Raw genomic sequence first — 20,029 nt, forward strand, 5'->3', positions numbered from 1 at the left:
CTACTTTCTTAATGCCTCAGTTTCCTCATCTGGACAAGAGGGATAATTAGAGTAACTCCTTTGAACAGCTGTTAAGGTTCTCTGATGCTGGTCTGGCGCATAGTAACTGCTCATTAAATGTTTATTATTTGAAGGAGGAGGGGAGGATTAGGGATGTGGATGGTTGTTATAGTAAAACTTAACCTCATTTTAAAATTTTTCTCAGAGGAAACACAAGAATAGAAGAAGCTTGTGAAATGTATACCAGAGCTGCAAATATGTTCAAGATGGCTAAGAATTGGAGTGGTATGTATAAAGTTTTTGTTTGTTTGCTTTTTAGGCAAATAACTTTAAAATCACTTTGAAGGAGGAAATGACTGTCTGCCTTCCCCTTAGAAAAACTGCTGGCTGTGGACCGGGAGAGGGGGGCCTTGATCTGAGGGAACAAAGCTTGAAATCCTGGCTGAAGTTTAAGCATAGAGGCTGTGTCTGTTTTAGTGTCTATAAACCACTTCATACAGTGGGCATGTGGTGATTAAAAAGACTTAAAGTTACTTGGAGTTAAGAATAGTAATCTTTGCTTTTTATTAATGTGCTTAAATAAATTCAGTACCACAAGGAATGAAAGCTGTAGTAAAACATATTGAAAACAAGTAGGATAAACAGGAGAGTCTGCTTTTGTTTACCTAAACCTTGGTGGAGAATTTCTAACCGTTCCTTACTCTGATAACTGATTGTGGTCCACTGAGAAATGCAGCAGTGGGAGGTGTTATTTCTATAAACCCTGACAGACTCGTCAGTTTCTAACATAATGCTTTCTACCGGGGGAAATGACACAAAATAAAATCAGAATTCTTTTCATTGTTCTGAGAGGGGATGGCTCTTTCTAACACTGATTTGAGAAACAAATTTATCCTCTACCCCTGGAGAAAGAAGTTCTGTGCTGGGGTTTTTCTGTAGTGCAGGTGGAGAGAGCCTTTGACGGGGCAGGACGTGGGTCTCCAGCCCCCTCGCACCTGCGGATGACCTGAGGCGGGGCCTTGCCCTCTCTAAGTGTGTTTCCCCGTGTGCTTTCCCAGCTTGATCGAGATGTCAGTGACACATCGCATCATGTAAGCGTGAGGTGTGCGGTGTGACGATTTTCCCCCTTGCTTCTAAGGCTGACACTTTAAAATCATTTCAGTGAAGAAAATGCTGTTGAAGTAGATGACCCTAAAAGGTCCTTTCTGGCTGTAAAATTCTTTTTATAGGTTTAGTTGTAGGTTAAAAACGTATGTTCTGTTTCCAAAGTGCATTTACACCTGAATTGTAATGTATGTTAAAATGGAGGAGAAAAGAGTATTAGTATTCACATCTTCTGTTTGGTTCAGGTCCTGTAATCATACGTAAAAAGTGATCTTATCTAAAAAGACCCTTTATTTATTTTATCTGGTGACCAGATGTTCTAAACTTTGGAAATTCCTTTCAGAGGGGCATTACGGGTTATGTAACCGAGGGGGACGTGTGTGCACTCCTCACCCCGACCCCAGTGATCTCTTGCCTGGACTGTTACCTCCCTGCTTCTTTACTTTCCTAGTGTGTTTTAATGAAGAAAACAAAGTAATCCCGTTAAATCTTAAGTCAGGTCATGTTATTTCACATCAGAGCTACAGTCCTTCATGGTGCCCTTCAGGATCTACTCGATCTCCCATCCCCTCCCGACTCTGGACGCTTCTCCTGCCCACTCCCTCCTTCCCCGGCTCTTTCCTCTGAGCCTCTGCCTGTGCTGTGCCCTCCCTCTGGCACCCTCTTCCCTACAGTAGGGCGTGGCCAGTCCCTGTTTTTTCCAGGTCCTTCTACAAATGTCATCGTCGTCTTAGTGAGGTCTTCCCTGGCCGTCGCTTTTAAAGATAGCAGTCCTCTCTTCGGGGAAGCCCTGTTCCCTTTTCTCCGATGCCCTTACCACCATCTAGCAAAAATAAATGAAGTACATTTGTTCAGTTGTATTGTCCGTGCTTTGATTATGTTCTAGTGAGCTGTCCCTCACTAGAACATAAACCTTAGAAAGCCAGGGTGTTTCTGGGCTTTATCTCTGCTCTACCTACAGGCCCTGGACCAGTATGTGCAACATGATAGATACTCAGCATATTTGTGTAGTGAATTAATAAGTATTAGGTTCTTTGAATTTGGGATTAACAGATACACACCACTATACATGAAATAGATAAACAACAAGGACCTATTGTATAGCACAGGAAACTATACTCAATCTTTTGTAATAACCTATAATGGAAAAGAATCTGAAAATGAATATATATATATATATAACTGAAACACTTTGCTGTACACCTGAAACTAACAGAGCATTGTAAATCAACTCTACTTCAATTTAAAAAATGGTTAAAAAATGAAATAAGAAACTGAAAAAAAATCTGGTTCTTTGAAATTACTTCCATGTCCTAGTGGTGGTGATCGTGACACCACTGCATTTGTTTATAGTTTTAGAAGTTCTTTTGTAAACTAATTCATCTGCTACTCCAGTTTTGAGAGGTCATCCTGGCAGGTGTTAGATGTTTACAGTTGAGGAAATTGGGCCTGAGAAAGTGTGTAACTTTGTCTTTAAAGGAGCATGTATTAAACCACTTCCGAGTTTGGAGAGATGGAGCTGGCGTTTGTTAGCGGTGGTTGGAGTGAGTACTCAGACTGAAAAAGTGAGCCAGCATCTAGTCTTGGAAGGTGGGAGCGTGAAATTGTAAAATCAAAGTTCTTAATATTGTCTGGGGAGGACTTCCCTGGTGACGCAGTGGTTAAGAATCCGCCTGCCAGTGCAGGGAACACGGGTTCGAGCCCTGGTCCGGGAAGATCCCACGTACCGCAGAGCAACTAAGCCTGTGCGCCACAACTCCTGAGCCTGCGTGCCACAACTACTGAAGCTCGCACGCCTAGAGCCCGTGCTCCGCAACAAAGAGAAGCCACCACAATGAGAAGCCCGCACACCGCAACGAAGAGTAGCCCCTGCTCACCGCAACTAGAGAAAAGCCCGCGCGCAACAACGAAGACCCAACGCGGCCAAAAAATCAATCAATCAATCAGTAAATTTATTAAAAGAAAAAAAATCATCCGGGGAAGTGGAGCCAACACGGCAGAGCCTGGATGCCGTGCTGTTACCCTCAGCCTGGGAAGGATGGACCACGATTGGTTCTGGGACGGCCAGCACAAATAAACTGTGAAAAATTAAATTATTGGTGGGAGAGGGAGGATTCGGTTGTAAAAGAAGCGATGACATTTAAACACAGCAAAGCACAGGTGTTCTCTAAGGACAGATTTACGTGTGATAATGACAGTGGCCAACACGCGTGCACGTGCCTGGGGCCAGGCTGTTCTGAGCGTTTTGCCTAGAAGGTCCGAGTGATGGCTACACGCTTCTGAGGCTGAGCCCATCAGAGCCACTGTTTGGCCGCTACGTTCCTGAACTGCCACCGGGAAGTTCACAGCTGCCCGGAGGACCTGGGTGCCTGCCCACCACCCTGGCAGTGGCTTGGCCCCTCCTCTGGGCCTCTGAGTTCACGGTCCACCAAGGTAGGGGTCAAGGCCTGGCAGGCAGGCTTCTGCAGTCCCAGCTCCAGCCTCAGGCCAGTGTCTGCTTGGACTGGCAGGACCCAGGCCACGCTGGTGGGTAAATATTTTCAGAAGTGCCTGGGCGCTCTTCTGTCTTGCACAGAGCAAGACTTGAATCTGGGCAGCCTGGCTCAGGGGTTGTGCTGCCTCTTCTCCCTTGGGTGACGGTCCAGAAACCCCAGTGGGAATTATGTAGTTTCCTCTGGGAGTGTGGTTGGGACACGGAGAGCCACTGAAGCTTCAGTGGAATTGACTGTTCTGTTTCTGAAAAGAAATTTAAAGTAAATGTTTAATACCATCAGGGTTCTTAGGCGTCTGTCACTATTTTTTATACTTTTCTGAATGTCTTTGAAACGTTTACGACTGAAAATTTTTTTTAAGTACCAGGAGGTTTTGTGATACTCTTGGTGGTGCCTCTCCTAACGGGGCGAGCTCTTTCTCCATCCCTGCTAGTCCTGACTTCCGACTCCAGACCCTCACGAGCCGCCCCCAGTCCTGGTTCTCCCCTGCGCTTGAGGACCTCATGGTGAAGTGGGTTCATCCTCGTCCAGGTCCCATGCTGACCTTCACAGCCTCCTGGGCGGGCCTGACCTCTTCCGCCCCAGCCCGGTCCTTCCTCCTTTGTTCCTCCATTTCAGCCCCACCAGAAGCCACGTTTCCTGATCCAGAACCTTTTCTGGAAAAGCTGACTGCGTGAACCTCTCACGCTGTGCCCCCGGGCAGTACCCGTGTGACTGCGGGGAAGTGTGCCAGTTCCACACCAAGTGGGACATGCACAGTTCAACCTCATGGGTCTCTGTCAGACTTTGTCGTAAACTTAGGAAAGAGCTTTGACTTTCGAAATTGTGGGCCTCATCCTCACTCCTTGAGAGCCTGCTCTATCTGGGAGCCTTTGTCGCTGTTTCTCCGGTGATGCCAGCAGAGCCAGTGGACACAGAGAGATGGGCGGTGCGCATCCTCGCCTGCGGGCCCTCCCAGCCTCACGCCTCCGCGGAGACGCCCTGTTGGTGCGGGGCCTGTGCCGGGGACAGAGCTGAACACTCGCCGCCGGGCGGTCAGTGTGGAAGGAGGCCTGGGGCTGAGAGGCGCCCTTGTTGCTGTCCCCCTGGGTCCTGGGCGTCTTTGTGGCCACCCGAGGTGCACTGGGTCACAGGCCCGTGTGCTGCTGTCAGGGATGGGGCCTTCCCCAGGCAGGCGTGGGCCCGGCTCCTGGAGCAGGGCCGCTCTGCAGGGTGCTTGCTCCTCTGTGTTAACTTAGTCATTTGTCTTCTTCAGCTGCAGGAAATGCGTTTTGTCAGGCAGCCAAGCTCCATATGCAGCTGCAGAGCAAACACGACTCCGCCACCAGCTTTGTGGATGCTGGGAACGCCTACAAGAAGGCAGACCCCCAAGGTGAGCCGCGCTCTGTCCCGTGCCCGCCGGACCTCCCGCAGGTTGTGCTGCTAGAGCGAGATGCTCGCGCTTCAGGATGGTGGAGATTTGGGGATTTTTAACTGCAATCATCTGAAGCTTTTATGAGGAGAAAATCTGTTAAATTTATCCAGCTTAGTGCTCAACACCATTTTCTTGAACTCCATTGTGGAGTTGCATTGTGGACAGTTTTTTGGAAATTAGCGTTAATTTTATCTAAGTCTTATCTTAATTGTGTGAGTGTGTACATCGCTCACTAAAGCAAACGAGTGTTCCCTCGCTCCCGAATAGTGTGTGTGGAGATCCAGTTAATGGGAGGTCGTAAAATCCTGTAGTTGAAAACAGCTTATTCACACGGCATTCATGTGACTTCTTTAAAAAGTGTTTTTCAGACACTTCAGGTTTTGAGGAAAGAATGATCTTGGGTATTCGAAGAGGTGAAGTTTTGCAGACGTTCTTTCTTTTTCAGTTAGAGGAGTGCACACTTAGCGCCTGAAGGCCTCATCTCCTCCCTCCACACGTGCACTGGTGGTTGTGGAACCTCCCTCCTTGTTTCAGCAGCCCGTTTAACACAGAAATCCCAGCTCTTGTGAATATATCACACTGAAATAAGCTACTTCAAGGGCTGTGGAACCTCCCTCCTTGTTTCAGCAGCCCGTTTAACACAGAAATCCCAGCTCTTGTGAATATATCACACTGAAATAAGCTATTTCAAGGGCTGTGGTATAAGGATTAGCCACAGTTTATTTTCCAAAGGGGAAAAACTGGGCACAGCCTAAGTGCACAGTAGAATCACCTCACATCAGTATTTCAGAGTGTGCTGCAGGCACTGAACCCCTGGCTTCAGGGTGTCTCACGGACCTGGGAAATGTTCTCACGGCAGCTGAGGAACCATGGAGAGCTGAAATCTGAAATTCACAATACGTCAGTGCTCATAGAAATGCATCCAGAAAACACAGGGAGGAAAAGTGCATCAAATTCCTAGAGGGGGGTTTGAGTGGGTTTTGTGGGTAGCTTTTCTATTTTTCTGTATTTTTAAAGGCATAACAATCCACATTTCTTATGCAGCTTAGGGGGAAATTGCTTTTATTTACACTCATCTACTTATCTTTCTGATCCTTCGGTCAGGCCTTTTTGCTCTGCTGCCTCTTTAGAGCAAAAGCAGTAAACTTGGAGCCGCCAACCGCTTGCCAGCGTTGTAAATGCCACCGTGTGGTGGGGAGCTGTCGGCTCACTGTTTCAGAAAATGAGTGTCATTAGCACTCTCGTTTATTAGATTTTTTCTTCCTATTGGTATTTGTTAGTACACCGAAAGTTAGCGTCTTTTAACACTGTACAAAAAGTACTGTCTTTCAAAATTAATACGTACACGTGATGCCAGCGAGGGGTGCGCTGCACTTAGGCTTTAGTGGATAGATTGACAGGTGGCGATGACACTCCGTGGACAGGCTCCCCGAGGGGCTGGACGTGTGTTTGCTTCTCGCCAACCACCCTGCCCCGCCCCGCCCCGCCCCAGCGGGGCCCCTTAGCCGTGTAGAAGCAGCCAGGAAGACAGGCTCAGCAAACCCTCTGACTGAATGGATTTTTCATTGTTTTTCTTGAATGCCTTCGCTTCAGAGGCTATCAACTGCTTAAATGCAGCCATCGACATTTACACAGACATGGTAAGACATGCCTTGCTTGAGCGGCCGTGGGGTGGAACCCTCGAGATAGCTCACGGTTAACCGGGATGTGACTGCTTTGTTTCCTCCCCAGGGAAGGTTCACGATCGCGGCCAAGCACCACATCACCATCGCGGAGATCTACGAGACGGAGCTGGTGGACATCGAGAAGGTGTGCGGACGGGGGTGGGGGGCGGGCAGGGACCCCAGGCCCCCCTGCAGTGGACTCGTGAGGGCAGAGGGGTGCGCGCGCAGACAGGGTCATGTGGAGACCTTGGGCTGGGGCGGGAGGGAAAGCCCTGCCAGCTCCCCAGGCTGCCTCCCTCCAACTGGGGACGGCGTTTATATAAAACCGAGCGCCGTGGGAAGCAGGCGCGAGTCGGGGAGGAACGGCTTGCACTGTCTGGGGCGGACGCTGAGCTCTCAGAGGTCACCCTTCACCCCGTGCTTGCTGCTCGCGCTGGACCGTTGTCACTCTTGTCTCTCTTCCTCTCCTGTTTTACCTCTTCCCTCGGCCTCTGGAGCACGGCCCCTGCTTGGTTCTTTGCCCCCCACCCTTGGCTGGTTCCTCCTCTCTCCCCTCGGGGCTGGGCCCTCATCCGCTCTCACTGTGCTCGCTCCCGTGGTCCTGTCTGTGCTCACGCAGCATCGCAGCTTGAAGTGTCCCGTGTACACTGGTAACTCGCCATCCTCGTTCGCAGGAGATCAGATTGTTTCTCCGCTGCTTCCAGCCTTGCAGGTGGCCTCCTGCGCCCCACGGATTGGCCCCTCACCCAGCGCCTTTCAGGCTCCCCTCCTCCTCCTCCCGCCTTGCTCTCCTGCTCCCCCTGCAGCAGCCACCCTGACCTCTGCTGACTCTCGCACAGGTGTGCTCCGCCTCAGGGTCTTGGCGCTGCTTGTCCCTTTGCCCTGAGCTCTTCTCCCGCACGTCAGTTGTCCTTCAGAGCTTTGCTCATTTGTAACTGGGATGAGCACTATCACAGCCACCTAGTTAACACAGGGACCTCAGCCCTCACGGGGACACACCCGGACGCCTCCCCCACCTCGGTGGCCCCCTTACAGGCGCTGTGATGGCCTGCTCACCATCCCTGTGTTGCCGTCTCCCTCCACTGGAGTGGGTGCCCCACGTCAGCCCGAACCTTCCTGTGGTTTACCGGTGTGTCCGAGAGCCCAGGCTCTGATGAGTGAGCAGAGGATGCCCTCACTGTCAGGCTGCACCTGCCAGAGCAGCCGGAGTCTCGGGTGGGGAGGCCCTCTCAGTGCTGCAGTCAGACAGGCCTTGTTAACGTCGCCCTTTGACTTCATGCTGATGCCCCTTGTGGTCACGCAGCTCAGAACTCTCTGGCTCGTTTCATGGACTTCGCTTTGAGCCATTTTTGTCCTGCTGTGCCATGCTCTTCTGAGGCTGCCCTTAGACCTTGACTACGTCAGGGCCATATGCCCCGTCTCTGGGGGGAGGTCTTCTGCAGACCCAGGAGGAGGTGATGAGCCCCAGACCTGCGCCCTCCTTTGTTCCCTGGTGCAGAGTCGATGGCAGAGCAGGAGGAGCTGAGTCTGGGTGGCTGGGGTGGGCTCCACGTCTTTACTGAGCTGAACCACCTTGAGGGGATGAGCGCTGGGGGGCAGAGTGTTTCTGCAGCCGAGGCCGCTGCGTCCGCTCCTGTCCTCGGTGGTCAGTCCTCTGTCTTCCGGGGTGGTCTTGGGCAGCCTCTTTACTACATGCGTCTCCAGAAGATTCAGGGCGGTTAAACGACCTGTGGCGAACTCTTGTTTTCCTTCTTCTTGAACAAAGTTGACAGCTTGTCACGGGAGCTTCTGCAGCCTGTCACCCAGGGTGTTCCTGCCATTCTGCAGGTTGCCCATGGGCAGCACCTCCTGGCACTTACGTGGGGCGTGTCACGGTGCGTCGTAAGGACCACACCACTCAGCGCACGCGTGGGGTCAGCTCGTCTTGTTCCCTCATGTTTGGGCTCCTGTGTCTAGAAATGTCCTCACCCTCGCCTCCATGGCGGGACTCCCCAGGTTGTGTTGGAGGCGCATGATGTTTGTTTGAAAAATCAGTTACACTGAGGCATCTTACGTCTGATTCATTATGTTTCTTCCCTGTTAATGTGGCCACGATGTGTTCCCTGGTTCACTCAGATTTTAGCTGGTGAACAAGGAAATGTGAAGTTCCATAAACTCACGTTACTCCTTTGACTTCCAAGTAAAACATTAATATAATAATAATCAGTAATAATCAGTGACCCAGAGGAGCTCTGGCTCGTGTCCGTCTCAGCCCCTGGAGAAGGTGATTTCGTGTTGTCTGTTACAGTGTAGGGTAAGTGTCTATGGCAGGTTCTCAGGGCGTAGGTTCTGAAAGAATGATCCCATCTGAAGGCTGTTTAAGGCTGTTTCACCTACGAAGTGGACTCTTGAGCTTGACCCTTAGCTGTTGCGTTTGCCTTAAGACTCTGGTGGTGACCGCAGTCCTAGAGCCCAGTCTCTGCCTTCAGGGCCCAGTGTTCTCCAGCACCGTGACGCTTACCAGACTCCCCAAGGAGGAGTATTGTGATTCCTTTGGCATGCTGCCCAAATTACAGGATAATAACTGATTTTTGTGTCTGGATTTATTGTTAATGTGTGCTGTTGTTATTGGCGGCTGTGTTCTACTTTTGATATTTATTATCATCCTTGAGATTGTAAGATACTCTGGGCTGATTTCTAACGTGTAAGGGTCGACTTGTGCCTGATTAATGTCACTACATGTTAAAATTCCACACTAGTGTGAACATCCAAAGATAACCCGTGCCCAACCTCTTTTCTCTGAAACTTCTCTGTTAAGCGCTAGGTAAGTTTTTTTTCAACTAGTTTCTGTCAAAACTTGGGAATACCATGAAATTTGATTAGTGGTTTAATTAGCATTATTAATTATTAGAAACCAAACAGAATTTTTCTTTTACTATGATAAATCTAGCTGTAGTTTAGAGCTATAACATCTTGATGAACCAGTGTCATTATTTACTAAGTGTCAGGTTAAACCATGTCATCTGCACTTGGCCTTTTTTTTTACCCTCCAAAACAGCAGTTCCACATGGTTCAGCCCAGCACTGTTCCCTGAGTTCTGGGCGGTAAGAGCCAGGAAGGTGAGTAGTACGTATGCTCCCTCCCTGGGAAGAGGTTATACAGCCTGATACTCTTTACACAGTGATTTGGTATTGTTTCCCATACTTACCCCATTATTACGATGGGAAAGGGTGCAAAGTATTTCAGAGAATGAGGACAGTTCAGAGATAATGTTTGATTAATCAGAAATTCATGGGAAACCTTTCTTTGGTAGGCATTCCCATCGGTCATGATGGTGCTGGTAGTGTAATCCGGACCGCCTGTGAAATGCAGCTGCCCACGTCCCCTCAGCACCCGTTTGCTGAGCACCCGCTGTGTGACAGGCGTCGCACTGGGCTTGAGAGCAAAGCCGCGTGGGCCTGCCTGCCCTCAGAGCTAATGGTGTAGTGGGAGAGTAAAGCATGCGCGCACGTGTGTGTGCGTGTGTGTGTGTGTGTGTGTGTGTGTGTGTGTGTGTGTGTGAGAGAGAGAGAGAGGGCTCTGACTGTGCTCCAGAAGGGTGGATTCCAGGTGTTTCCTCCACGTGTCTGTATTTGTATATACTCTTTTCTGACTGTTTTTATTTACCATTTCATGAAGAACTTTCGTACTGATACTTTGTATCGTTATTCTTCATCTTAGCCGGGTAGCCCATTATGTTTAACCATGGGGTCACTGCTCCAGCAGGCACGGTTCTGCTTTCTGAGCTGTCAGGTGCTTGATTTTACTAAGTCTTTTTTTTTTTTTTCCTAAATACTTTAGAATGTGATTTTTTTAAAAAATTAATTAATTAATTAATTAATTTTTATTTTTGGCTGTGTTGGGTCTTCGTTTCTGTGCGAGGCCTTTCTCTAGTTGTGGCGAGCGGGGGCCACTCTTCATCGCAGTGCGCGGGCCTCTCACTGTCGCGGCCTCTCTTGTTGCGGAGCACAGGCTCCAGACGCGCAGGCTCAGTAGTTGTGGCTCACGGGCCTAGCTGTTCCGCGGCATGTGGGATCCTCCCAGACCAGGGCTCGAACCCGTGTTCCCTGCATTGGCAGGCAGATTCGCAACCACTGCGCCACCAGGGAAGCCCGATTTTACTAAGTCTTAAGCCGCAGCATGACCAGGGCTTCTAGCTTTCCAGGCTGCAGCCTGTTTCCTCTCCACTTGATTGTTCACAGCTCCCCCCATCTTAGGTGGAAGGCAACACCTTTATTCTGGATGACCCTTAGGTATCCGTGAGGAACGTCTGTGCTGCTGCAGCAAGCCATAGATCTGAATGGAATAGGGCCTCACACGTCTCTGAAATAACAGTCCACTGTCACTGCTTGGGGTTTGGCGGTGGTGGGGACATCACTTGGGAACCAGGCTGACAGAAGGGCTGCCATGTTCAGTTTGCGGCTTCCAGCATCACTAGACGTGGCCCTTGCCTTTCCAGCTCACGGGAAGGGGACAGGCCCGGAGAAGGCTGCAGAGTCAGATGTGTGGGCCACGTCTGGAGGTGGCCCACAGCGTGTCTGCTTACATCCCATTGGGAAGGACAGGTCACCTGGCTGCGCCTAACTGCAGCAGGCCTGGGGAGACGGGGTGGCAGGGCATTTGTCGGGTGGGAGGTAGGGAAGAAGAGATTTTGATGGACAGCAAGCCATCTGCTGGGAAGCGCATGCTTTCTTGTGTTCCCAAAATAAAGCAGGCCGGGTTGTGAAAGATTTGTTGCTGGAAAAGGTTTATTTATAGGAAAAATATCTGTGCAAATGTAGTTTTTAAATGCAACTCTTCAAACAAATAGTTTGAATAAAACGTGTGTGTGTTTGCAGGCTATCGCCCATTACGAACAATCAGCTGATTATTACAAAGGGGAAGAATCCAATAGGCAAGTATTATTTTTCTTGATATAATTCAGTGGGTTTTGTTACATGTAATAAAAGACAGACCTTCACTCTGCTCTGGGAGCCCCTTGCATCATACCACGTGAAGGTGCACTGAGATGTCTTTTGTCATTTCTCTTCGGGAGTGTTTTCTTTCTGCTCTGGTTCTCGGTTTCAGCTCGGCTAACAAATGTCTGCTGAAAGTGGCCGCGTACGCCGCCCAGCTGGAGCAGTACCAGAAGGCCATCGAGATCTTCGAGCAGGTGAGGCTGCAGTCTGCGCAGCTTCCGGCAGAAGGCATTCTGAATCTTCTTTTTAAATTCAGCTTTTTATTTAGTAATGATTTTTATTGAGATATAATTCACGTATCATGTAATTCAGCCTCTTAAAGAGTACGCATCAGTGAGTTTGCATATATTCACAAAGTTGTGTAGTCAGCACCACTGCCTGGTTCTAGAATACTTCCATCATCGCACAAAAAAATCCCATCCTCCCCTCCTCCCAGTCCCGTGGTGTGTGAGTCCGTGGACGTGGAACCTCGGATATGGGGGGCCGACTGTGGGATTTGAGCATCCGTGGACACTGGTATCTCAGTGGTCCTGGAACCAGTCCCCCTTGGATACCGAGGGGGAACAGTAATACTCCACAGTTTGGAGGGGTCACTCCAAACTGGATACCGAGGGGTGACTGTAATACTCCATAGTTTGTTTAACCATTTGTCAGTTAATGGACATCTGGGCTGTTTGCATTTGGGGGTATTATGAATAATGCAGCTAAGAATATTTGTGTTCAGGTTTGGGGGGCATGTTTGCGGTTCTCTAGTTTATATACCTAGAATTGGGATTGTTGGGTCATGCGGCAAGTCCCTTTTTAACTATCTGAGGAACTGCCAGATTGCACCATTTTACATTCCCTCTGTCAGTGTGCACATGTTCCAGCTCTCCACGCTTCACAAACACTTGTTTTCTGTTTTAACAATAGCTACCCTAATGTGTGAAGTGATATCCCACTGTGTTTTCGATATCTATTTCTCTAGTGATTAGTGATGTTGGGAATCTTTTCATGTGCTTATTGGTCATTTGTATACCTTCATTGTAGAAATATTTGTTGAGTTTCTTTGTCCTTTTTTTAAAATTTATTTATTTATTTATTTTTGGCTGCATTGGATCTTCATTGCTGCACTCAGGCTTTCTCTAGCTGCGGCGAGTGGGGGCTGCTCTTTGTTGTGGTGCACGGGCTTCTCATTGTGGTGGCTTCTCTTGTAGCAGAGCACGGGCTCTAGGCACACGGGCTTCAGTAGTTGTGACGCACGGGCTCAGCTGCTCCGCGGCATGTGGGATCTTCCCGGACCAGGGCTCGAACCCGTGTCCCCTGCATTGGCAGACGGATTCTTAACCACTGTGCCACCAGGGAAGTCCCTCTTTGTCCCTTTTTGAATTGGGTTGTTTTTTTCTGTTGAGTTTTAGAAGTTCTTCATATATTCTGGATATTAATTTCTTATTAGATATGTGATTTGCAAATACTTTCTCCCATTCTGTGGGTTGCCTTTTTACTCTGTTATTAATGTCCCTTGATGCATAAAGTTTTAAGTCCTGATGAAGTCCAATTTGTCTGCTTTTTCTTTTGTTGCCTGTGTTTTTCATGTCAGATCCAAGAAATCATTACCAAATCCAATGTCCTGAAGCGTTTCCCCATGTTTCATTTTAAGAGTTTTATAATTTTAGTTCTTAGGTTTATGTTTTTCATCCATTTTGAGTTAATTTTTGTACGTGGTGAAGGTAAAAGGTCCAACTTCATTCTTTTGTGTGTGCACGTCCAGTTTTCCCAGCGCTGTTTGTTGAATACACTGTCCTTTTGCCGTTGAAGGGTCTTGGCACCCTTGTTGAAAGTCATGTGGCCATATAAATGAGGGTTTATTTCTGTGCTCTCTATTCTATTCTACTGGTTTTCTGTCTTTATGCCAGTACCACACTGTTTTGATTACTGTGGCTTTGTGTGGTAGGTTTTAAAATCAGGAGATGTGAGTCCTCAACTTGGTCCTTCTTTTTCAAGATTGTTTTGGCTATTTGGGGTCCCTTGCATTTCCACATGAATTTTAGGATCAGCTTGTCAATCTCTGCTAAAAAGTCAGCTGGGATTTTGATGAAAGTATTGTCATTTTAACATTAAGTCTTATAATTTGTGAACTCAGGGTGCTTTTGCATTTATTTAGATCAACTTTAATTTTGTTCAACAATGTTTTAGAGTTTTATAGTGTGCAAGTCTGGCATATCTTTGGTTAAATGTACTCCTCTTAAGTATTTTATTCTTTTTGATGCTATGTAAATGAAATTGTTTTCTCAATTTTCTTTTCTGATTTTAATTGCTAATTTTATTTACTGCAACTTTGCTGAACTTGTTTACTAGCTCTAATGAGTTTTTATGGATTCCTTAAATTTTCTTTATACAAAATCATGTCCTCTGCAAGTAGCGATAGTTTTACTTCTCTGATCTGCGTGCCTTTTACTTCATTTTCCTGTCATTTGCTCTGGCTTGATCCTCCAGAACGATGATCAGTAGAAGTAGTAAGAGCAGACATCCTTGTTTTGTTCCTGTCTTAGAAGGAATGCATTCAGTCTTCCACCATTGAGTGTATGTCAGCTGTGGGTTTTTGCAGATGCCTTTTATCAGTTTGAGGAAGTTTCCTTCTCCCAGTTTGTTGTTTTTATCATCAAAGCATATTGGTTTTTGTCAGGTGCTTTTTCTGCATCTTTTGAGATGATCATGTGGTTTTTGTCCTTTATTCTGTTAGCATGGTGTCTTTCATTGCTTGATTTTTATCTGTTGGCCCAACCTTCCATCCCTGGGATAGATCCTGCTTGGTTGTTGAAAAGTTTCAGGGTCTCCAAGAGCACCTTCAGGTTTGATAATTCTTTGGAAGGACTCACAGAACGCAGTGAAAGCTGCTATATCGCAGTTATGGTTTATTATAGCTGAAGGATGCTGACCCAAATCAGCCAAAGGAAGAGGTGCAGAGAGGAGGTCAGCAGAGCCCTGAGTGTGAGCTTCCTGTTGTCCTGCCCAGACTGGGACTGTGGAACTGTGCAACTGTGCAGACAGCACTGACCTCTCCCAACAGCGATGTGTGAAAGCGTGTGTAGGGTATTGCCACCGGGGAAGAAACTCACCTGAACATGGTTGGCCTTATTCTGCAGTCCCTCCATAGGTTGAGCTAAACTACATGGTCTAAGACCCCTGGGTAAACAAAAACACTCTTTCAGGCAGGACATTCCAGAGGCTTAGGGATTTTCTACCAGGAATCATGGGCAAAGGCACTTTGGACAAAATTAATCCTTTACTACATAGTTATGGTGTGTAATCCTTTTTGTAAGTTGCTGGAATTAGTTTGCTAGTGTTTTGTTCAGGATTTTGCATCTGTATTCGTAAGGGATATTGACCTTTAATTTTCCCTTGTAATGTCTGTCTGGCTTTGGTAGCCAGGTAATACTGGCCTCAGAATGAGTTAGAAAGTGTTCCTTCCTCTTCCTTTTCTGGAAGCGTTTGTAAAGGATTGGTGTTAATTCTTTAGACATTTGGTAGAATTCAGTGATTTTGCTCTATCGTTCTGTTTTCAGTTTCATTGATTCCTATTGTTATCCTGATTTCTATCCTATTTTCAGATTTATTTTGCTCTTCTTTTTTACGGCACTGAGGGTAGAAGCTTAGCTAATTGATTTTCCTCTTTGTTGTGTGGGCATTTTTAGTGCTCTCAATTTCCCTCTAAGTGCTGCTTTTACTGTGTCTCACAGTTCTGTTACATTGTTTTATTTTTATTTATTTTATTTATTGATTTCCATGGATTATTTATCAGTGTTTTGTTTAATTCCCAAGTGTTTGGAGGTGTTCCTGTTATCTGTCTGTTGTTGATTTCTAGTTCGATTCTGTTGTGGCTGGAAAATACACTCTGTGTGATTTCAATTCTTAGAAGTTTGTTTTATGGCCCAGAATATGGTCTTGGCATATATTCTGTGGTTCTGCTGTTGCTGGGTGATATGTTCTATAAATGTTGATTAGCTCCTCTTGGTTGATGGTGTTGTTGAGTTCTTCTGTATACTTGCTGATTTTCTGTCCATTTCTGTTGTTGAGAGTGGAGTGTTACAGTCTCTAACTATCACTGTGGATTTGTTTATTTCTCATTTCTGTCAGTCTTTGCTTCACAATATTTTGCAGCTCTGTTTGGTGCATATATATTTAGGATTGCTGTGTCTTCTTGTTGGGCTGACCCTTTTATCATTATATAGTGTCCCCCTCTGTCTCTGGTTATTTTCTTTGCTCTGAAGTCTATCTGATACTAATATAGCCTCTCCAGCTTTCTTTTGATTGATGTTTACATGATATATCTTTATACATCCTTTTTCTTTCAGCCTGCCTATATTGTTATAATTGAAGTACGTTTTTTGTAAACAGCATAGAGTTAGGTCATATTTTTAATCTACTCTGCCAGTTTCTGTCTTTTAATTGGTATGTTTAGACCATTCACATTTAATGTAATTATTGATGTATTAGAACTAAAGTCTGCCATTTTATTTTTTTGTTTTCTATTTATCCTCTGCTTTTTGTTTTTCTGTTTCCTTTTTCCTACCTTCCAGGGGGTTTTTGATTACCTATAGTGTTTTTGGGTGTATCTCTTTAAATAGCTTTTGTAGTGATTGCTATAGGTATTATATTTACATAAAGTATCACAGGCTAATGATGTCATCATTTTTTCAGTTCCAGTGAAATACAGAAATCTTACCTTACTTTCTGTTCCTTTATCCTCCCCCATCCAATATATAATTGTCTTTAATTCCTCTACACACTTTTAGAAACACATCAGTCACTGTTACAATTTTTACTTCAATCATCCAACTTAATTTAGAAAACTCAGGAGGAGGAGAAAAGCCCATTGTATTTTCCCATATTTTGCTTAATGTGTTCTTTCTTCCTGATGTTCCAGGATTCCTTCCTGTATTTTGTTCTACTTAGAGAACAACCTTTTGCTAATCTTTTAGGGTAGGTCTGCTGGCGAAACATTCTCTTGGTGTTCGTTCATCTGGGAATGTTTTGATTTCCCCTTCATTCCTAAAGCATATCTTCCCTGGGTATACAATTCTGGGTTGACAGCTCTTTTCTTTCAGTGCTTGAAAAATGTGCCCTTATGACCAGCGTGATTTCTAATGAGAAGTTTGCTGTCATTCAAGCTGTTTTCCCTGTAGGTGAGGTGGTGTTTCTTTCTGCTACTTTCAAAAAGTTTTTCCTTTGTCTTCAGTTTTCAGAAGTTTATGTGGCTTAGCATGGGTATCTTTGCTTTTATGCTGTTTGGATTTCAGTAAAATTCTGGAATCTGTAGGTTTATGTTTGTTTCTTGCCAAATTTAGGAAATTTTCAGCTGTTATTTCTTCAAGTGCTTTTTTAGCCACTCCCTCTTTCTCTCCCCTTCTGTGGCTCAGACAGCCCAGATATTATGCCTTGTTTTATCATCCTATATGTCCCGATGCTCTGCTCCTCTTTTCTGGGTCTGTCTGCTCTCTGTTGTTCAGACTGAGTAATTTCTAATGTTCTACCATCAGTTCACTGAGTCCTTCCTCTGTTCCATGGGATCTGCTGTTGAACCCATCCACTTTTTATGTCAGTTATTGTGTATTTCAGTTCTGAAGTGTCCACTCATTTCTTCTTTGTATCTTCTGGGGTTTCTTGCTGAGAATTTTTCTTCGTTGATGCTTTGGTTTTCCTCTGGTCTCAAGGAATTTTCTAATGGCTTGTGGAAGCATTTTAGGAAGGCCCCTTTAAAATCTGTTAGATAAGTCTCACATCTCTGCTATGTGAGAGCTGTCGTTTATTAGTTGTCTTTTTGGTTTTTTGAATTTAATTTTTTTATACAGCAGGTCCTTATTAGTCATCCATTTTATACACATCAGTGTATACATGTCAATCCCAATCGCCCAATTCATCACACCACCACCCCCCACCGCTTTCCCCACTTAGTGTCCATACGTTTGTTCTCTACATCTGTGTCTCAATTTCTGCCCTGCAAACCAGTTCATCTGTACCATTTTTCTAGGTTCCACATATATGCGTTAATATGCGATATTTATTTTTCTCTTTCTGACTTACTTCACTCTGATTCGTTGTCTTTTTTTCATTCAACTTGAGATGTTCCCTTTTCTCAGTATTGCAAGTGAGTTTTAATTAAAAACTGAATATTCTTACATTGTGTTATACCTCCTCTCTCAGCTGGTTTTCTTTGGCACTGAAGGGGTGTGGCCTCACTCCTGCCAGGTGGAGGTAGGGTTCAAGCTCCCCACCCGACCGCCTGGTTACCAGCAGGTAAAGGTGAATCCATGCCAGCTGGGAGATGAGGGGGCCTCTTTCCCACTGGGAGGAGGTGACGCAGGCCCCACGTGGTCTCCAGTGCCTCTGTGATGGGGGCGCAGGCTGGCTCCTGCTCTGGCCTCCTTGGCAGGAGAGTGGGGCTCTCCCAGGAGGATGGGCATCTTGTCTTCCTCTTTGGCTTTTGCTGCTGTGAGTGGGGTGGATCAGAGCAGGTGTCATCTAAACATTTTCTGTCTTGCTAGCTGCCCCTCTCCTGGTCCTCTGGCTGGAGAAAGCAGGCTTTCATCTATTCTCTCTTTCTTTTGCTGCACCCACCGGCATTTATGGGTTGCTGGCTTTTTCTGTTCCAAGTCAGGGATTTATGCAAGAAAAAGAAAAACCAGGGAACTCCCTGCCGTGTTTGCCCTGTGTCCCTGGCTGGTCTGCTCCTCTCTCCACCTTTCAGTCTCCCTACGTTAGTTTCATATAAAAGATCCAGGGCTTTTAGTTGTACTTAGCAGGAGGGACAGAGGACAGCACGTCTGTTCTATCCTCCTGGATGTGGAATTCTGCTGAGTCTTTTTTAACAGGTCAGCACTTTATGTCTTAAATACTGGTTTTTTGTCTAGTAACATTTCTGGTACATGGCTTTGGGTTGTTAAAAGAATGGATTTCATAGCTTAACTAACGTAAGATGCAGAGTACTTGCTAAAGAGTAGATGAGGGTCAGCATGCCTAGTGTAGGAGGGCAAACCTTTTCACTCTGACCCCACTTTCTGTGCCTAGGTTGGGGCCAACACCATGGATAACCCTTTGTTGAAGTACAGTGCAAAGGATTACTTCTTTAAAGCTGCCCTCTGTCACTTCATAGTGGATGAGCTGAATGCCAAGGTGAGGGCCCCTGCGGCGTGGGTTCTGATGTGCTTCACCCCTAAGCACAGGTGCTCAGCCGCTGTCTGTGATACCCGCTCGGAGCAAGACTGTGCTGCGTACTTGAAAAGCAACATGGAGGGTGACACTCTGACCTGTCCTGGCTGTAGTACCGCAGCTGGAGTGACAGCTGCTGAGGCTCTTCTCTTAAGTGAACGCCCCCTGGGGGCCACACTTCCTTCAGTAGTTTTGGTTTAAAGAAATTAGGGGCTGAGGGGAGACAGTAAAAGCAGAATCGTGTCTTTTTTTAAACTCAGAAATGGAGTTGGGGTGAGGGTTGGGAGAAAAGCAAAGAGAGAGCTGGAGGTGGAGGCAGGGACAGGGCAGCCTTGGTGTCCTCGGGGTCGGGGTTAGGGCCCCGGGCTCTGGGCAGAGCCTCCTCCAGCGCGTGAAAATAAGATGCCTGCTCTGGGAGGTCCGAACATTGGATCTGGCTCACGTGGTCTTCCCCACAGCAACCTCATTTGGAAAAACTGGTTTATAAGTTTATTCTTAACTGAAATTGAAATTCACAATAAACAGGTTTGATCAACACAGGTTGATTTTGATGTTGAGTCTGATAATTAAGTAGGATGTAAATAAATCGTACTGAAGTTAGTAGAATGTCAAAGCTTCGTTTCCTGGTTCAGTGACTCAGATGTTAACGAGTGGTTTTCTTTCCCAGCTTGCTCTGGAGAAATACGAGGAAATGTTTCCGGCGTTCACTGATTCGAGAGAATGCAAGTTATTGAAAGTAAGTAGGTGGGGCTGGGATACAGTGACGTTTTCATCCAGTGAATCTGCTCACTGAGCAGCCCCGTGCCTTCCTGCTCTTGCACACTAGGCCTCAGGTGCCGTTAGGGTCAGGCGCGCACTGCTCTTAACCTGGCGGGTCAGGCACGTTAGCACAAGGCTGGATCCCTGACTCGGGGTAACTCTTGACTTGTATTTGAAAATTTCCCCATTTTTGTAAGTCATTTGGCAACATCAGTTAGTGTGATGCGAAGGCTATTTCATATTTAAAGTATCCATTCATAGATGGAACTTTTTAGCTTACCAAACTAATTTTTCTGTATTTATGTTCCCAGAAACTTCTAGAAGCTCACGAAGAGCAGAACAGTGAAGCTTACACGGAAGCAGTACGTTCGGTTTTGGGATTTAGCATGTTCTCTGAAAGTTTACATTACAGAAACAACTTCTCCTTTTCAT

The 20,029-nt window shown here is 46.4% G+C and overlaps 1 protein-coding gene across 3 annotated transcripts in view; it reads left to right on the plus strand.

Annotated features, from left to right (window-relative positions):
* The window catches only part of NAPB (NSF attachment protein beta), a 39,714-nt gene that overhangs the window by 15,873 nt on the left and 3,812 nt on the right, over positions 1–20,029 (plus strand). Inside the window, exons 2-10 of one of the 3 annotated variants that reach the window (XM_082361048.1) lie at positions 206–285; positions 4,852–4,968; positions 6,604–6,650; positions 6,742–6,819; positions 11,531–11,586; positions 11,760–11,844; positions 18,698–18,802; positions 19,506–19,574; positions 19,909–19,959. In XM_082361048.1, the coding sequence (XP_082217174.1) occupies positions 206–285; positions 4,852–4,968; positions 6,604–6,650; positions 6,742–6,819; positions 11,531–11,586; positions 11,760–11,844; positions 18,698–18,802; positions 19,506–19,574; positions 19,909–19,959 (688 nt within the window). The remainder of the gene's footprint in view (positions 1–205; positions 286–4,851; positions 4,969–6,603; positions 6,651–6,741; positions 6,820–11,530; positions 11,587–11,759; positions 11,845–18,697; positions 18,803–19,505; positions 19,575–19,908; positions 19,960–20,029) is intronic. The other 2 variants (XM_082361049.1, XM_082361050.1) reach the window with 2 other exon arrangements.

Source organism: Balaenoptera borealis (genome assembly GCF_965194805.1).
Source record: "Balaenoptera borealis genome assembly, chromosome: 16".
NCBI lineage: Eukaryota > Metazoa > Chordata > Mammalia > Artiodactyla > Balaenopteridae > Balaenoptera > Balaenoptera borealis.